Below are 14,948 nucleotides of genomic sequence, written 5' to 3' on the forward strand. Positions count from 1 at the left end.
TTTAAGATTGTAAAATAGTTTGTTAGATTTAGTTTGTTAAATTATTAGTTTGATGTTTTTAATGATTGATACCTAAATAAATATTATCACATAACCAACCAATATATTAATGAATAATTTAACTCTACCTTTCTTTTCCATTTATTTCAATATTGTCAAGGAACCATGTTGTCATAATTTGTTTAATACTAATATAATGACTTTTTTCCATGGTTCAATAGAGGAAGAGGAGGATAAAATCCCATGATATAGCATTTTCGTTTCAACTCTTCATATTCTCCAATCTTTTTGTTATCTATGCTCTCATCATCTTGTTGTTATAACATTGTTGTTATTAAAATCAGTGGGAAAAATACTACTATAAAGCATTGTATTTAAAAGTGATTGTTTAATTATACTATAGAATTGTACAACGGTATCGAGAGGAGGGGTGGTGGGAATAAATCCAATGATCGCTGGATGATCAGATCGTATGATGGTGGTGTAGCACGCGCACGTGGTATACCTATCTATTTTTTTCTACCTGAAAAGATCAATCAATTGATACTGTATCAATGTTATAGAAGAATCCTCTATCCCCACCTCATACGAATGATAGAGTTCTCTTTGTGGCAGATGGATGGTTGAAAAAGAAGGAACCATCATTCCTTTCTTTTCGTTTCCAATCCAAACATTGCTTGTTCGTTCTTCTTTGTTCATTTGGAAATGAAGGATGGAAAACTATCGTCACTGTTGTTTATTAAGAATGATATGTATTTCCATTCTTAATGTTGCTATCTGTGTATATGTGGAATACTGAGTTTTTGGTGGAGGTGGTCGAATATTAATATTAATAAAGGGTGAGTCTAATGACTATCTAAACTTGGTTGATATATGCATATTAAAAAGTTATGTAATTAATATTAATAGACACTTGATAATTTATTGAGGAATATAATTGTTAGAAGAGGAAGGGAGGATGTTGGATTTACGGCTCTCTGTTGTGTGTATGGTGACGAGAAGAATCTAGAGATTGCATTCTATTACTTGATACCGACGAACCAATCTGTTGGTCAAGGAAGATAGCAATGTTGGGTGCGAGGCCAAATAGGAATATAAAGAATCTGTTTACTATCAACCATACTACCACTTCTCCGTTGGATTTAGGGATCCATGTTAAATGTGCCAGAATTGAAATTGACAATGTGCATAGTGACAGTACCATAATGAACGCCACAGAAGCTTTTTTGAAAAAGCCTACCTTTGATTGAGGGCGTAGATGATGGACCAATGTGATGTATTGGAAAAGGGAAAGGAATTGGACCATACCAAATATGATCAAGAGGACCACTCCTGCAGCAGCCAAAAATACATTTGTATAGAATGGAGCCCAGTAGATGACCATGGCCACTATCCAAAGGACAAGCAAAATGATACCAAAGAAATAAAGCAAGTAAATGGTTCCTTTAATTATTTTTTGAGAACAAGGTGAAATATGAACCACTTGATAGAGGACAAGAAGGTTTTTGAGATTGTGAATGAGTTGGGTAATATACGCCAAAAAAAATAAAATGGTACCTAGACCTAGTAGAAAGGCCATAGATGTTTGGTTCCTCTCTTGGGTCATCAACAATGTGGATCTGACAACATAGATAAAATAGCCTAAAACCAAAAAGAATGTCACTAAAAACTTTGATGGTTTAAAAAGAATTACAATTTTATCTATTTTTTTTTAATAAAATTACTATTATTATTATTATTATTATTATTATTATTATTATTATTATTATTATTATTGTATATTTCGATTGCTTGGTTGAATTGATAAATTAAATTAACAGTGCTGATGATAATGCCAATAATATTTAAACTTAAAGTAAAAAAAGCATACGAATAACAGCCTGATTGTTGACCTTCATATTCAAATTGAACATTTGGATCACAATAGATAGTATCCGTGTACATTGTACAAAAATTTATAAATTTAATGGAATTATATAGATGGATAGATAAAAAGGGTTTTAAATGGTTGTAGTAGTATTGGTAAGAAAAGTTGGGATATTAATAATATAGATGTTTTAAAAAAAAATGGTTTATATATATCTTATGGCAGTGTAATAAAAAGATGAGAGTAAGAATAATTTGGATGGTAAATGATGAATAGAATATGAATTGGCGAAAGAGAAAATATCAATATTAAAATAACTTTAATAATAAAACAACAATGAAAGATTAAATATTTGAGCTTGGTGTTGGATTATTATTAAAATATTTAATGGGTAGACACTTACGCTATATGGCCCCCTTGTTTTGTTTAATGGATGTTCCGTCACTCGGTTGATTTATCAACATATTGGTATGATAGCTGATTGCTCTTTTTTGTAGGTAGGAAAAGTAAAAAAAAGATAGGGTGCAGAGGGGGATCACTACCAATTTTTTTTTAATCACTACACACTTTAAATCCCCCCACCTCATACAATTTTTACGATTGAGGTCTTGGATGGTATCATTGTGGCTGATGGGTGATTGATTTTTAAAACAGTGGAATGCATTCCTTTCGTTTCCTTTTAATCCATTCATCAGTAAAGATTGTTTGTTCGTCTTTCATTTGTATATCAGGTATAACGACTTCATGGTTCGATAGGAGGATTATTTCTACAACTGTCGAGCTGTTGTTTATTGAGAGTGGTCATAGACCTGATGTTGTGTTGTTAAGTGTGTATGTGTGCGTGGGAAAATACTGCTATAAATAAAAAACGTGATGCAGTGATTATTGTTGCCTACAATTGTCATATGACAATCGTTGTGTATTGTGTTTTAGTGGTTGGGAGGAGGAGGATGGTGGGAATATTATATGAAAAGGACAGTCACCTGACTAAACCTGGCCGATATTATTATTATTATTTGTTGTTGTTGTTGTTTTTCTGTGGTCACTTTTAATTTGGTAAAGATTTTTCAGCACACTGATATAATTTGTTGTAAAATCTCTCACACAATACAATGCACTACCAAAAACGATCATTTCTGGGTTTAAATTTTGAAGTTCCTTGCGTTGGATCAGATCGTATCTGATGGCAGTGTAGGTGGTATCTAAATTCTCTACACTGTTTTGTAAGAGTTGGAGGATGGACATATCCTTTTCTCCATCGATCAGTGGCAGGTGAATCTTTTCACCATTGGCGAGCAGTGACTTGACATCCTGTATGCTGAGCTTGATATTCTCCATGAGAATAAACAACGACATTCTGACTGGCTCCATCGACTGAACCATCTTTTCACTAAACGAGTGTTGGATAAACGACGTCTCGGTGGCAACCAATCGATTAAATGTTTTAGAGAGGTTGTCAATGATTGAAAAGTAGGTTGATGGCGATGCTGTCCTACCAGGTTTCAACCACAACTCCATTCTAATGTCATAGAGCAATAGTTTTTGTTGTGACAATAACATTCTATTCTTTCGAATAGTTGAACCTATTGCATTCATTGTCTTTATCTTTTCTTCTTCATCTGCTACCACTGCTGCTGTGACTGGTTGAATAGATAAATCACCACCATTGTTATTGATTTGGTCACCAACTTGAGCTACTGGAGGTATTAAAGAGAGGTTGGCATACTTGTTGACGAATCCAACCTCGACAATACTAACAAATGTCTCGGCCATTGACGTTGCCAATTCTGCATACTTTGTTTTAGCAGTCTTGTAGGTGAGGAATGGAAAGACGCAAACATAGACAATGAGTAGCCACACCAACCCAATAATGATATTAAATTCACGCATAATAGGAGTAAAGATTGAATTTTGTTCGGTAAAGTAGTTGGTATAGGCAATGATGAAAAAGGTGATACCAGATACCGTACCGGCGTAACTGTACTTTGCCTCTTGTTGAACAAAAGAGGTTGCAAATAACCAAATAAACGTTGACACAGCCAAAACTATTTCTTTAAAAGGTTTATCAACATTTTCTACAATCAATGCAATCACAAACCCCAAAGCTCCACCAAGAATGGTTCCAACAAATCTATGAAATCCTCTTGTTAATGTTGCTCCAAGTGATGGTGACATTACTAATGCTACAGTTGCACATCCTAAAAATAATTAAATTAGATTAATAATAAATTATTAGATTAATTTTATACTTTTTTTTTTAATTTTAATTTTACTTACCCCAAATACCATGAATAACCAATTCATTATAACCACGACCATCGAAATAATAGAAAAATGCAAATGAAAGAGTGATTGCTATACTAAGTTGAAGAGGATATCTCCATTTCATATTTGCAAAGAATAAATTGTAAAAATAATTGCCTATATCCTTGAAAAATTGTATAAATCGACTTTGTTTTTGTTGACCCTCCACCAAAGGTTGACTCTTTGCTGTGACCATGTTGTATAGGATTTTACATCTTTTAAATAACCATATTGGAAAACTAGTAACCAAATAAATAATACCAAATCGAAGGATTTCAAATTGAACCGGTCCAGTATAGATTGTTTTGTTGATTTGATAGATAGTATCGGTCAGTTGACGTTGTTGTTTGGCAAATGAAAAGATACCAAACAAAAAGAAATGAATCTTTGTGACTTCACTGGCCGGTAGAATAGGCATATTATTTTTCAAATATTCCTGTCCAACATTTTTAAAAATCTTTTCAGTCTCTTCAATCAGTGCCTTTGCTTCATTAAATGATTCTTCCAATAATGATCTTATAATCCTAGAATGTTGTTTTCTATTATATTTTTTCTTTTCAATTGATTTTAATTTTCCAAGCCTTTGTTGTCTTTGTTGATCTTGTTGTTGTTGTTGTTGTTGTTGTTGTTGTTGTTGTTGTTGTTGTTGTTGTTGATTATCACCTCCTACTACATTATTCATTTCAATTTCCTCGTGGAATTGTTGTTGCTGTAGTTGTTGTGGATCTTGGATGTCGTCATCCAATGAACTATAATTCATCTTTACAATCTCCATCATAAAACCAAGTTGAAGATAGATTTCATCGGCGATGGAATTGATAAAGGGGAGTAGGGGAAGAACCGCTTCATTCCCCAAGAGTGGTGAGAACCCACTTTGAACAGACGATTTGATTGAATAGAGTTGCTTTTGGTTCATTTCAAGCACGTTTAAAAGCTTTTCATAGAGTGGTACCAATCTAAGATTCCATCTCTCCAATTTAGTCTCGTTCAACAACAATGTCAAACGATTGATTTGGTCGGTCAGTTTCTTGTCCATGTCGTGTAAATCGTAAATGGTCGGTATCTTGATGGCCGATGTTGGAATTGCCTTTTTAGAATTATTAGATACTTTGTGATAATTTTGGTCTGGTGATACTGGCGGAAGTGATTCAATATCGATATTGTCAATTGTACCAGTATTATTATTATTGTTATTATTATTATTATTATTATTATTATTTTGATCCATTTGTTGTTGAATGGCAGTATTGGTGTTTAGATTTTCATCTCGTTCTTGAATGATAACTTGGTTGTCGTAGTGACTGTACTGTCCTTCGGGACTATTGAGATACTCTGGCAAACTAAACGAATAGTTTTTAATCATGATGGGTGGCGCCATTGTCTTGCCTAGATCTTGGTTGATACGTGCTTCCATCTGGTATCCAATACCTCTAAAGTACCGTCTCGAAGTATGCAGTGTCTTGATAATCTTGCTTAAAAACAACCGACTCGATAGGATGGGATCGAGCAGCAAACTAATGACAAATATACATCCAAGTATAATGGCATTAGACACTACGTTTTGCCAAAGGAATGTGTTAAACATTGACCGTGGTGAAAAGTAGAGAATGATCATCACATCCAATATAAACTTTTTGGCGGCTAAACCAGTCAGCCATCTTCTTCCAACTGCAAGGTTGGTAATAATAAAAGTGGCAAAAAAGAGTATGATAAATGTGATCCAATGCAATTCGTGTGGAACGATATTATGAACAATCACCAGATAGATGGTTGCCAATACACCTCCATAAAACACAACAGCACCATTCAATATAGATGTCCATACCGATACTGTGCATGCTGCAATCACGATATAGATGGGAATGAGCAATATAAGGTTGGGATCCAATCCAGAATTCAAATAGAATATAATAGATGACACGGTCGCTTCCAATGCCACCCTCAAGGCCACACGTCCCCTCAGACCAAATATCTTCTTTTTAAAGTAATTATGAGTTATAGATTGATTTATATATGAATGGTGATGATGTTGATGAGGCATTCTTTAATTATTATATTCTTATTATTATTTTTTCGTCTATAGCTTTAATATAATAATAGTAATATTATGAGTTAGTAATGCATGAAATAACTCTATAGACAATGACATTGTTTATAAAACTTACAATAGTAGTTTACATATTATTTATTCTATAATTGGTCAGTGTAATTAATAGTTAATTGTTTGCAGATATATAAGCCACTATTAAATATTATATTTATGATTATGTCTGTTAATGTGTTGTTTGTTGGGTGTGTTTACGTATCACAAAATGAATGAATAATCTATTGCTGGCAACAATAGATATATAATTTAATATTTTCAGTAGTAAAAGTGACCTTTTCTCTCTTTCTCTCTCTCTTTGTTGTGATGAATGAATAATGTGTATCTATGTTATGTGTATGTGTGCTTGTGAGGTGATAACACTAGTGTACACACTAGAGTCACAAAGAAGCAAAGAAGAGAATGAACAAATCGGCTTTCGAACTTGTCTTTTATGGGGTGAGAGGAGTCTAAAAAAATAAACGACACAAGAGATTATGTCCCGATTTGGTCATTCATTGGTTGAAATAAATATATAATATAATTAATTATATTCGTTAGTTGGTACCGATAATGAACATGATTCTTTTCATTATCATTATTATTAAGTATAACCCCACCCATCACAATGAACGAATCAACCCATCAACCACTCCCCTCCATTATAATTTGTATCTTTCGCACAAAAGTATAATATAGTTATTACAATGTTATCTGTATCGGGCGATATACGATAATCTGATGTTAAGGAGCATGCATATATACTCAACTCAAGTTTATCACTAGATAGATAGATAGTTGTTTGTGCTCTTAAAGACAAAAGGTCAATATAAATTTCTCGAGCCTGAGGTTTCAGTTCACATTAGAGAACATTTTCATTGCAATAGAGGTATGCTAGCTAGGCTACATCACCTGATCAAGACAAGATGTAAACCATTCAATCAATCCTTCTCTATCTCTCCTACTCTGTTAAATAGAGATAGAGATAAAAGACAGAGATGAAGAAAAAGCAACAAACACAAACACAAACACAAACACTTCAACCTAAAGATGATTTATCATCATCACCATTTCAGAATCATTCTTTTAGAGGATTGTCTAAAGAGATATCAAACTATTTAGAAAAGTTATCATCTGGTCAGAGTAATGATGCTACTGCTGCTGCTGTAACAACACACCTACAAAATAACTTTTATCTTGTAACAAGTCAGAGCCCATCAGCTGCTTGGTCAACCCAAATACCAATCACTATTGGCAACATTTTGTTTGGTGAAGCATCACCTCTTAAAACAAATTATTTCTATGATTTGGTTGGTGCAAATGATGTATGTATATCAATCATCAATATCAATAATATCAATATAGATACTAATCATTGTTTAAAAGAACAAAATATTAAAAAATTGTTTAGAGTTGATTCAATATTTTACAAGTACTTTTAATCAAAAAGGTGAAGTTATTAAAAGATTACATGTCCAAGTTGATGTAGTTAAAAAGAATAGTGTCTTGATTGAAGCAGCCATCTCTTTACTTGGTTTTGATGAGGTAATATTATTTATCATATGATCATATAAATAATTAAAGTTTAATGGATATCTATATATTAATCCAATCATTTGTCTTTTATAACATTATAAATTATAGAGTTCATTTACTTATCAAAATAACAACTATGAAGATGTATATCAACCACTTTTATTTCAAATTGAAAAGACTCATCCAATCTTGAAGAACCCAAAAGAAAGATATCAGGTTTGTATCTTCATCAATAATCCACGTGACTCTATGATATTAATAATTAATTGATTTCATTTCATTCTTTGTATTTCTAGAAATTAATGAAAGAGTTGATTAGTAATAACATTAATACTATTATTACTCAAAGTTTAAAGGGAATATTGTTATTGTCTAAATTAAATGCCGTTGAATCTGGAAGATCCTATCAAATCGAAAACCAACATGTACTTGAAGAATTTGAAGATTTGATGGGTTTAAACAAAGGTAGAATGGCAAAATTGTTGGAAACCTACAAATCAAAGAGACAATTTGATTATGAAATTCCAAGATTATTAGCTGGTAAGAAGAAAAAAAAAGAAAGAAAAAAAAAGAAAGAAAAAAAAGAAAAAGAAAAAAAAAACAATATTACTAAACTATCATTCTTTACATTTCATTTCATTTCAATAGAAATTTATCATTCAACATTAAACTTTTTGGTTAAAAGTTTAAATACTATTCTAGAGAAAAAGTTAAGTTTTAATGATTTGGATCCCAAATCTACAAACTCGTTGCATAAAAAAAAATATAGATGTATTGATTACAATCCATTTGTGGTCAAAGATCCAGAGTCTGTCTTGAAGAGTAGTGTCATGGGAAAGATGTTTATCCACGAGGTGGTCATGTCATCACTCATCACCAAGTTGGGTCTCACCAACAACGACATTACCGAGGTGAATGCATCCAATTTACTTCTCTTTCAAAAACTACTAGAGTGTGAACAAAACCCAGTATCTCTTTCATCGTTTTGTTCCACCAATTCTACAATGTCAACTACATTGTTGACAGACATGTTTTCACTCACCGTTAAACATTCCTATGGTGTTCATAATGTTGTAAGTATAGACTTATTTAATCTTAGCAGAGCTTAAAATATTTATTTATTTATATTGACGATATTTAATTTCAATATTTCTATCTAGGTTCATTATGACTTTTTTGACTCTTTAGTGTATGAAAGTAATTGTGACTATAAGTCTATTATGCATCATTTGCAAGTACCTATTCTCACTCAATACTATACCGACAAGTGGACTTGTCTTGGTAATGATTTCAAAAGTATCAAGGAATCGATAGACACTGCCAACAATGTGTGTGTCTTGGTGGTTCAATTGGCTAAAAACTCTGACATTCAAGTTGAAAAGGAGTATCTCTATAATCAACTATGCTCAATAGGTGTATCAGAATGTTTGGAAAAGTTATCACAAGGAGGAGGAACAACAAATAATAGAGGTAGAGATGATACTTTTACTCCACCAACAACAACAACAATAATTACAAAACCATTACCACCAATACCAACTCCAAAGGAAATCATTCAAAAAGAAGAGGTATCTGAGGATATTATCAATGAAGATTCACCGCCTGACTATTATACTGCGACCAAAGATGATATTGTAGAAGAACAAGGTCACCATTCCATTGAAATGACTCAATTTGGTACTGTTAGATCTTCCAAAGCAATCAGTCCTCCTCAGGTAAAGGTATTCATCTATGAACAATTCCGTCACAATATCTATACCAAGGATAATCAACTGCTTCAAGCTTTTACAAGTACTATTTATCGTCATGATCATGATCCTTATAATCCTCTTGATAATGTATGTAAATTTAAAGAATTATTATTTGTTTTAAATATTTTATTAATGTTTTATTTATTTATTTATTTATTTATTTATTTATAGGGAATAGTATTTGGTTTTAACGAACAGATAAGATTATTATTTGATAGTGATCAATATGAATATGATTATGATTTATTAGAGATATTGTATGGATATCAAATTGCACTGTCGACTGATCAAGCCTTGTTCCAATTTGATGACAATCGATACACTCGAATCAAAGTATTACTCCAATCGAGAATATTCAATGTTCTTGTCTCCTTTTTGCAGCAATATGCAAAGTTAAAGGATGTCGATGAATATGGAGCTGGATACAACCAAGTCATTGGATCAATGGCCAACATTGTATTCCTTTCCATTGAAAACATGTCCATCTATGCCAATTCACGTGGCAAAAAGTTAAAGGATGACCTAGTGTTGTTTATCAACTCTTTGTATCCACTGTTATCGCATCCAGTGTGCTCTGCAAAGTGTTTGGCTTCATTTGCATCGTCGATCATCCATTTGACCAGTCCTGGTGTCAAGCAAAAGATTGTCAATGAACTCATCAACAAGAAACTCGTCACTGTGTTGGTCGACAGTATTGACCCTCTCAATGAACAAAAGAGTCGTCAAATCATCCTCATCCTCTTTATCATTTGTAGATTGCCCAATCGATTCAAACATGTTGCTCAACACTTGTACCAAAAAAATAGAGGTCATCTTGTCATCCCATTCCGTAGACTCTTGCAATCCAAAAAATTGGATAACCTATCCGAACTATTAGATGCCAACCAAGTATGGGATGTCACCAAATTCAACAATAATCATAGTGGTGGAATGGAAGATACCACTACAACCAACAGTTTGTCAGATGACCAATATGGTGATGATGATTACATTGATGAAGATGAAGATATGGATAGTGAAGAGGAAGAATACGAGTACAACTATAACAATCAAGACGACGGCGATGATGGATACATTGTTGGTGAAAGTGAGGGAGGATATCTAGAGTTTGACGACGATGATGATGATGATGACAGTGAAGAAGAATATGTACTCGAGTATGATGATGATGAAGATGAAGATGAAGAAGAAGAAGAATTCGATGATACCCCAGATCAAAGATGTTTTTCATTCTCTTCCTAAATCAAAATATTTTAACAACTACCTTTTATATCCTAGGGTGTAGTGTTAATATTTTATCCATTTGTTTGTTTGTTTTGTGTATTCAATAAAATTTAATCTATTTTTAACATTAATTAACTAAACTCTTGTTAATTTCTTTTTCTCTCTTTTGTACTAAGTCAAAAAGACTCCACAATGTAAACATTGATAATCTATTCTCTTTTGATCTTATAATTGAATTACACGTGTTTAAATTGAATCATCAGGTGATGAATCATGCGTATCTCCTTGTTGTTGCAAAAAAAAATATTAATTAATACAAGAGATTTTTTTGCATCCACACAAAATTGACCCTGCCATCCTTGTTTTTTTTTTTCTTCATTGATTCGATGAATTTATTAATAATAATCACTTAAGGTTCGTTGTTAATTATAGGCGTCCTCCACAGTATTCAATTTATCGTTGTTTGATCAAACAACCTAAGAGAGAATCAAACTATTAATCAAATCTTCAAACTATAGTTTATTGTTGTATTGACCGACCCACTGTAATATTCACATTCACATTTCAAGCGTGTTTCCAACATCACCCTAAATTTTATTATTATCTATATTTATTTGTTGTTTTTCGAAATTATTAAAAAAAAAAAAAAAAAGGTAAATATTTTCAAGCTGTGTGTTCATTCATTCATCAAGCTTGATGGATGGTTTGGTAATAGTTTATTTTATCTAATTTTCATTTTTATCATATACTAGTCATCACATTCACCTTTTAATTAATTAAATTAGTTAGTTGTCACAATAACTCAAACATCAACAGAATCAAAAAAGAAAAAGAAAAAACAACAAATTGTATTTAATTAAAAAGTTAATATAAATATTGAATAATAGTAATAATTATAATTAGTATCAAGAAAGAAAGAGAAAGAAGAGATAGAAAAGAGAGAAGAAAACTAATTAGTTAGTTTAGAAAAGAAAAAGAAAAAGAAGAATAGAAAGAAGAGAGATAGAGAGAGATAATAGAGAGAGATGTCAACCAAACCTCAACAAAAAATCAATCTTACACATTTAAAGAATTATAATGCCAGTTACCAACAAGCAGATAATACGATTCTAATCAACACGGCATGGAAGTTGCTAGAGGATGCTATCAAGACCATCCACTCCAAGAATGCATCGTCACTGTCGTTTGAAGAGTTGTACAGAAATGCTTACAATGTAGTATTGCACAAACACGGAGAGTTCCTCTACAACAACCTCAAGAAATTGCTCGATACGCATCTCAAGAACATTGCACAGGGTGTAGAGGCTGCCAACGATGAGGTGTTCCTCAAAGAGCTCAATCGATGTTGGAACGACCACAAGACTTCGATGATGATGATCCGTGATATTCTCATGTACATGGATCGTACCTATGTCGACCAATCCAAGGTCGCTCCAGTCTATGACCTCGGTCTCAACCTCTTCCGTGACAATGTCATCCACCATAAACAAATCAAAGATCGTCTTACCAATATATTATTGGAAATGATTAAAAAGGAAAGATCTGGTGAAATGATTAATAGGTAATAATATAATATAATAATATAAATAATAGATAGAAATAGATAGAGTAAGAGTATAGAAATATTAATACTTTTATTTACAATTATTATTATTATTATTAGATTATTAATTAAAAATATTACACAAATGTTAATTGAACTTGGAATTAATTCAAAGATTGTTTATGAAGAGAGCTTTGAAAATCAATTCTTGGCAACTACTGCAAAATATTATCAACTTGAATCACAACAATTAATATCAACTTGTAGTTGTCCAGATTACATGAAAAAGGTTTGTGTCTCCATTGATCATTATTTATACTCTCTATTTTCATTAAAATATATAACTAATACTGTTTTTATTTAAAAGGTTGAAACATGTTTAAAGGATGAACTTGAAAGAGTATCATTGTATTTGGATGGTAGTACTGAATCAAAATTAAAGGAAGTTTCAGAGAAACAACTTATTTCAAATCATATGAAGACTCTTGTTAAGGTATGACAAACAATCATAATATTATATATTGTGACTCACAATTTAGATATTAATATTTATTTTGTTCTATATAGATGGAAAATTCAGGTTTAATTTCAATGTTGACCGATGATAAAATTGAAGATCTCAAGAGAATGTATATATTATTTACTAGAGTACCAGATGGTCTTAATTTAATGAAAGATGTAATTTCAAAGCATGTCAGAGAAATTGGTAGAGAAATTGTTATGGATGAAGAAAAGGTAAGAATGAAAAGAGGATCATTGATAATAATTAAAAACAACAAAATGATTATTAATAATCTAATTTTTTTTTGAATTAATTAGACCAAAGAACAAGGAACTTATTTCCAAAGCTTATTAGATCTAAAGGATAAATATGATAATTTGCATATCAATGCATTTTTCAATGATAAACAATTCCAACATACTCTTCATCAGGTAAATTATTATTATCTCAAATAATGTTAAAAAAAGTTATACTTTAGTTATTAATAGGTTATTTTTTTTTTATTATATTATTTAGTCATTTGAATACTTTATCAATTTAAATCCAAAATCACCAGAATTTATTTCATTGTTTATCGATGAAAAGTTAAAGAAGGGATTAAAGGGAGTTGGTGAAGAGGAAGTTGATATATTGTTGGATAAGATTTTAATGCTCTTTAGATTCATTCAAGAAAAGGATGTCTTTGAAAAGTACTATAAACAACATCTTGCCAAACGTTTATTGTTGGGTAGAAGTGTATCAGATGATGCCGAAAGAAATATGATTGCCAAATTAAAGACTGAATGTGGTTATCAATTTACAAGCAAGTTGGAGGGTATGTTTACTGATATGAGATTATCAGTTGATACAATGAATGGTTTTAAACAATATACTCAAACTTTACAAGTATGTATAAAAACAAAACAAATAACAAAAAAACAAAAATAACCATAATAATAATTAATCAATTATTTCTTTTTTTTTTAATCTTTTCTTTTTAGTCGCCATTAACATTTGAGTTAAGTGTCCATGTGTTGACTACAGGATTCTGGCCAACACAAAATACTGCACATTGTATATTACCAAGAGAGATTTTGCATTGTTGTGAAGCATTCAAATCATTCTATCTTTCTCAACACAATGGTCGTTTGGTTGTTTGGCAAACCAATATGGGAACTGCTGAAATCAAAGCATCATTCCCATCAAAGACTCACGAGTTACAAGTTTCAACCTATCAAATGGTTATTTTATTATTGTTTAATGATACTCAAAAAATTGGTTTCAAGTATGTATAAAAGAAAAAAAGAAAAAAGGAAAAGAAAGAAAGAAATTGAAAACAAGACAGTTTTATTAATCCCAACTTCTTTATAGGGAAATTGCAGAAACAACTGGAATTCCAATTCCTGATTTAAAGAGAAATTTGATGGCATTGACAAGTGCAAAGAATAAGATTTTGGAAAAGGAAAGTGAGAGCAAGACTATTGAGGAATCTGATGTATTTGCTTTCAACACTAAATTCAAGAGCAAATTATATAAAGTCAAGATCATGTCTGTCATACAAAAAGAGACACCTGTAGAAGTTAGTGAAACTAGACACAAGGTTGATGAAGATAGAAAGCATCAGTAAGTTAACAACAAAACAAAAAAAAGATGTAATAATACTCTTTGTACTAATCAACCTTTTATCTATCTTTCTATAGAATTGAAGCATCTATTGTTCGTATTATGAAGGCTCGTAAGACAATGGATCATTCCAATTTGATTTCAGAAGTAATCAAACAATTGTCCTCGAGATTTGTACCAAATCCAATCATTGTAAAAAAGAGAATTGAATCTTTAATTGAACGTGAATATTTAGAAAGATCAAAACAAGATAGAAAGATTTATAACTATATGGCTTAAAAAACCAAAAAGATATTAATAATAACCAACAACAACAACACTATAATAATAATAATAATAGTATGAAAATATATTTATTTATCTTTTTTTCAAAAAGAAGAAAAAGACATTTGGGGAAAACTAAAATCAAAACAAGAAGGGGAAAATAAAATTATTTTTAGATATATCTCTCTAAAAATAATACAAATCATTACAAATAAAATCAAACAAAAAAAAAAGTATTGTACAAAAATAATATAATATAAGTTAAATAAATA

At 31.3% G+C, this 14,948-nt stretch overlaps 3 protein-coding genes across 3 annotated transcripts; 2 read left to right on the forward strand and 1 right to left on the reverse strand.

The window, feature by feature from the left end:
- Window positions 1-58: 58 nt before the first annotated feature.
- DFA_03284 (uncharacterized protein) lies at window positions 59-6,212 on the reverse strand (the record flags this gene model as incomplete). The annotated part of the gene is made up of 6 exons (XM_004362832.1): window positions 59-72; window positions 1,027-1,701; window positions 1,725-1,849; window positions 2,979-4,065; window positions 4,145-5,511; window positions 5,803-6,212. 6 exons carry the CDS (start codon window positions 6,210-6,212, stop codon window positions 59-61), a joined length of 3,678 nt encoding a protein of 1,225 aa, XP_004362889.1.
- A 219-nt stretch (window positions 6,213-6,431) lies between these two features.
- DFA_03285 (uncharacterized protein) lies at window positions 6,432-10,783 on the forward strand (the record flags this gene model as incomplete). The annotated part of the gene is made up of 9 exons (XM_004362833.1): window positions 6,432-6,454; window positions 7,345-7,579; window positions 7,641-7,799; window positions 7,899-8,006; window positions 8,087-8,330; window positions 8,439-8,499; window positions 8,560-8,863; window positions 8,951-9,628; window positions 9,713-10,783. The coding sequence occupies 9 exons, from the start codon at window positions 6,432-6,434 to the stop codon at window positions 10,781-10,783; spliced, it is 2,883 nt and encodes a 960-aa protein (XP_004362890.1).
- Window positions 10,784-11,790: 1,007 nt separating this feature from the next.
- On the forward strand, window positions 11,791-14,691 carry culC (cullin C; the record flags this gene model as incomplete). Its single annotated transcript, XM_004362834.1, has 9 exons — window positions 11,791-12,326; window positions 12,429-12,597; window positions 12,676-12,801; window positions 12,876-13,043; window positions 13,128-13,241; window positions 13,327-13,695; window positions 13,791-14,074; window positions 14,161-14,412; window positions 14,490-14,691. 9 exons carry the CDS (start codon window positions 11,791-11,793, stop codon window positions 14,689-14,691), a joined length of 2,220 nt encoding a protein of 739 aa, XP_004362891.1.
- Between the last annotated feature and the right edge of the window lie 257 nt (window positions 14,692-14,948).

Source organism: Cavenderia fasciculata (assembly GCF_000203815.1).
Source record: "Cavenderia fasciculata unplaced genomic scaffold Scf_Dfasci-G-b-205a01.r1-3, whole genome shotgun sequence".
Classification (NCBI taxonomy): Eukaryota; Evosea; class Eumycetozoa; order Acytosteliales; family Cavenderiaceae; genus Cavenderia; species Cavenderia fasciculata.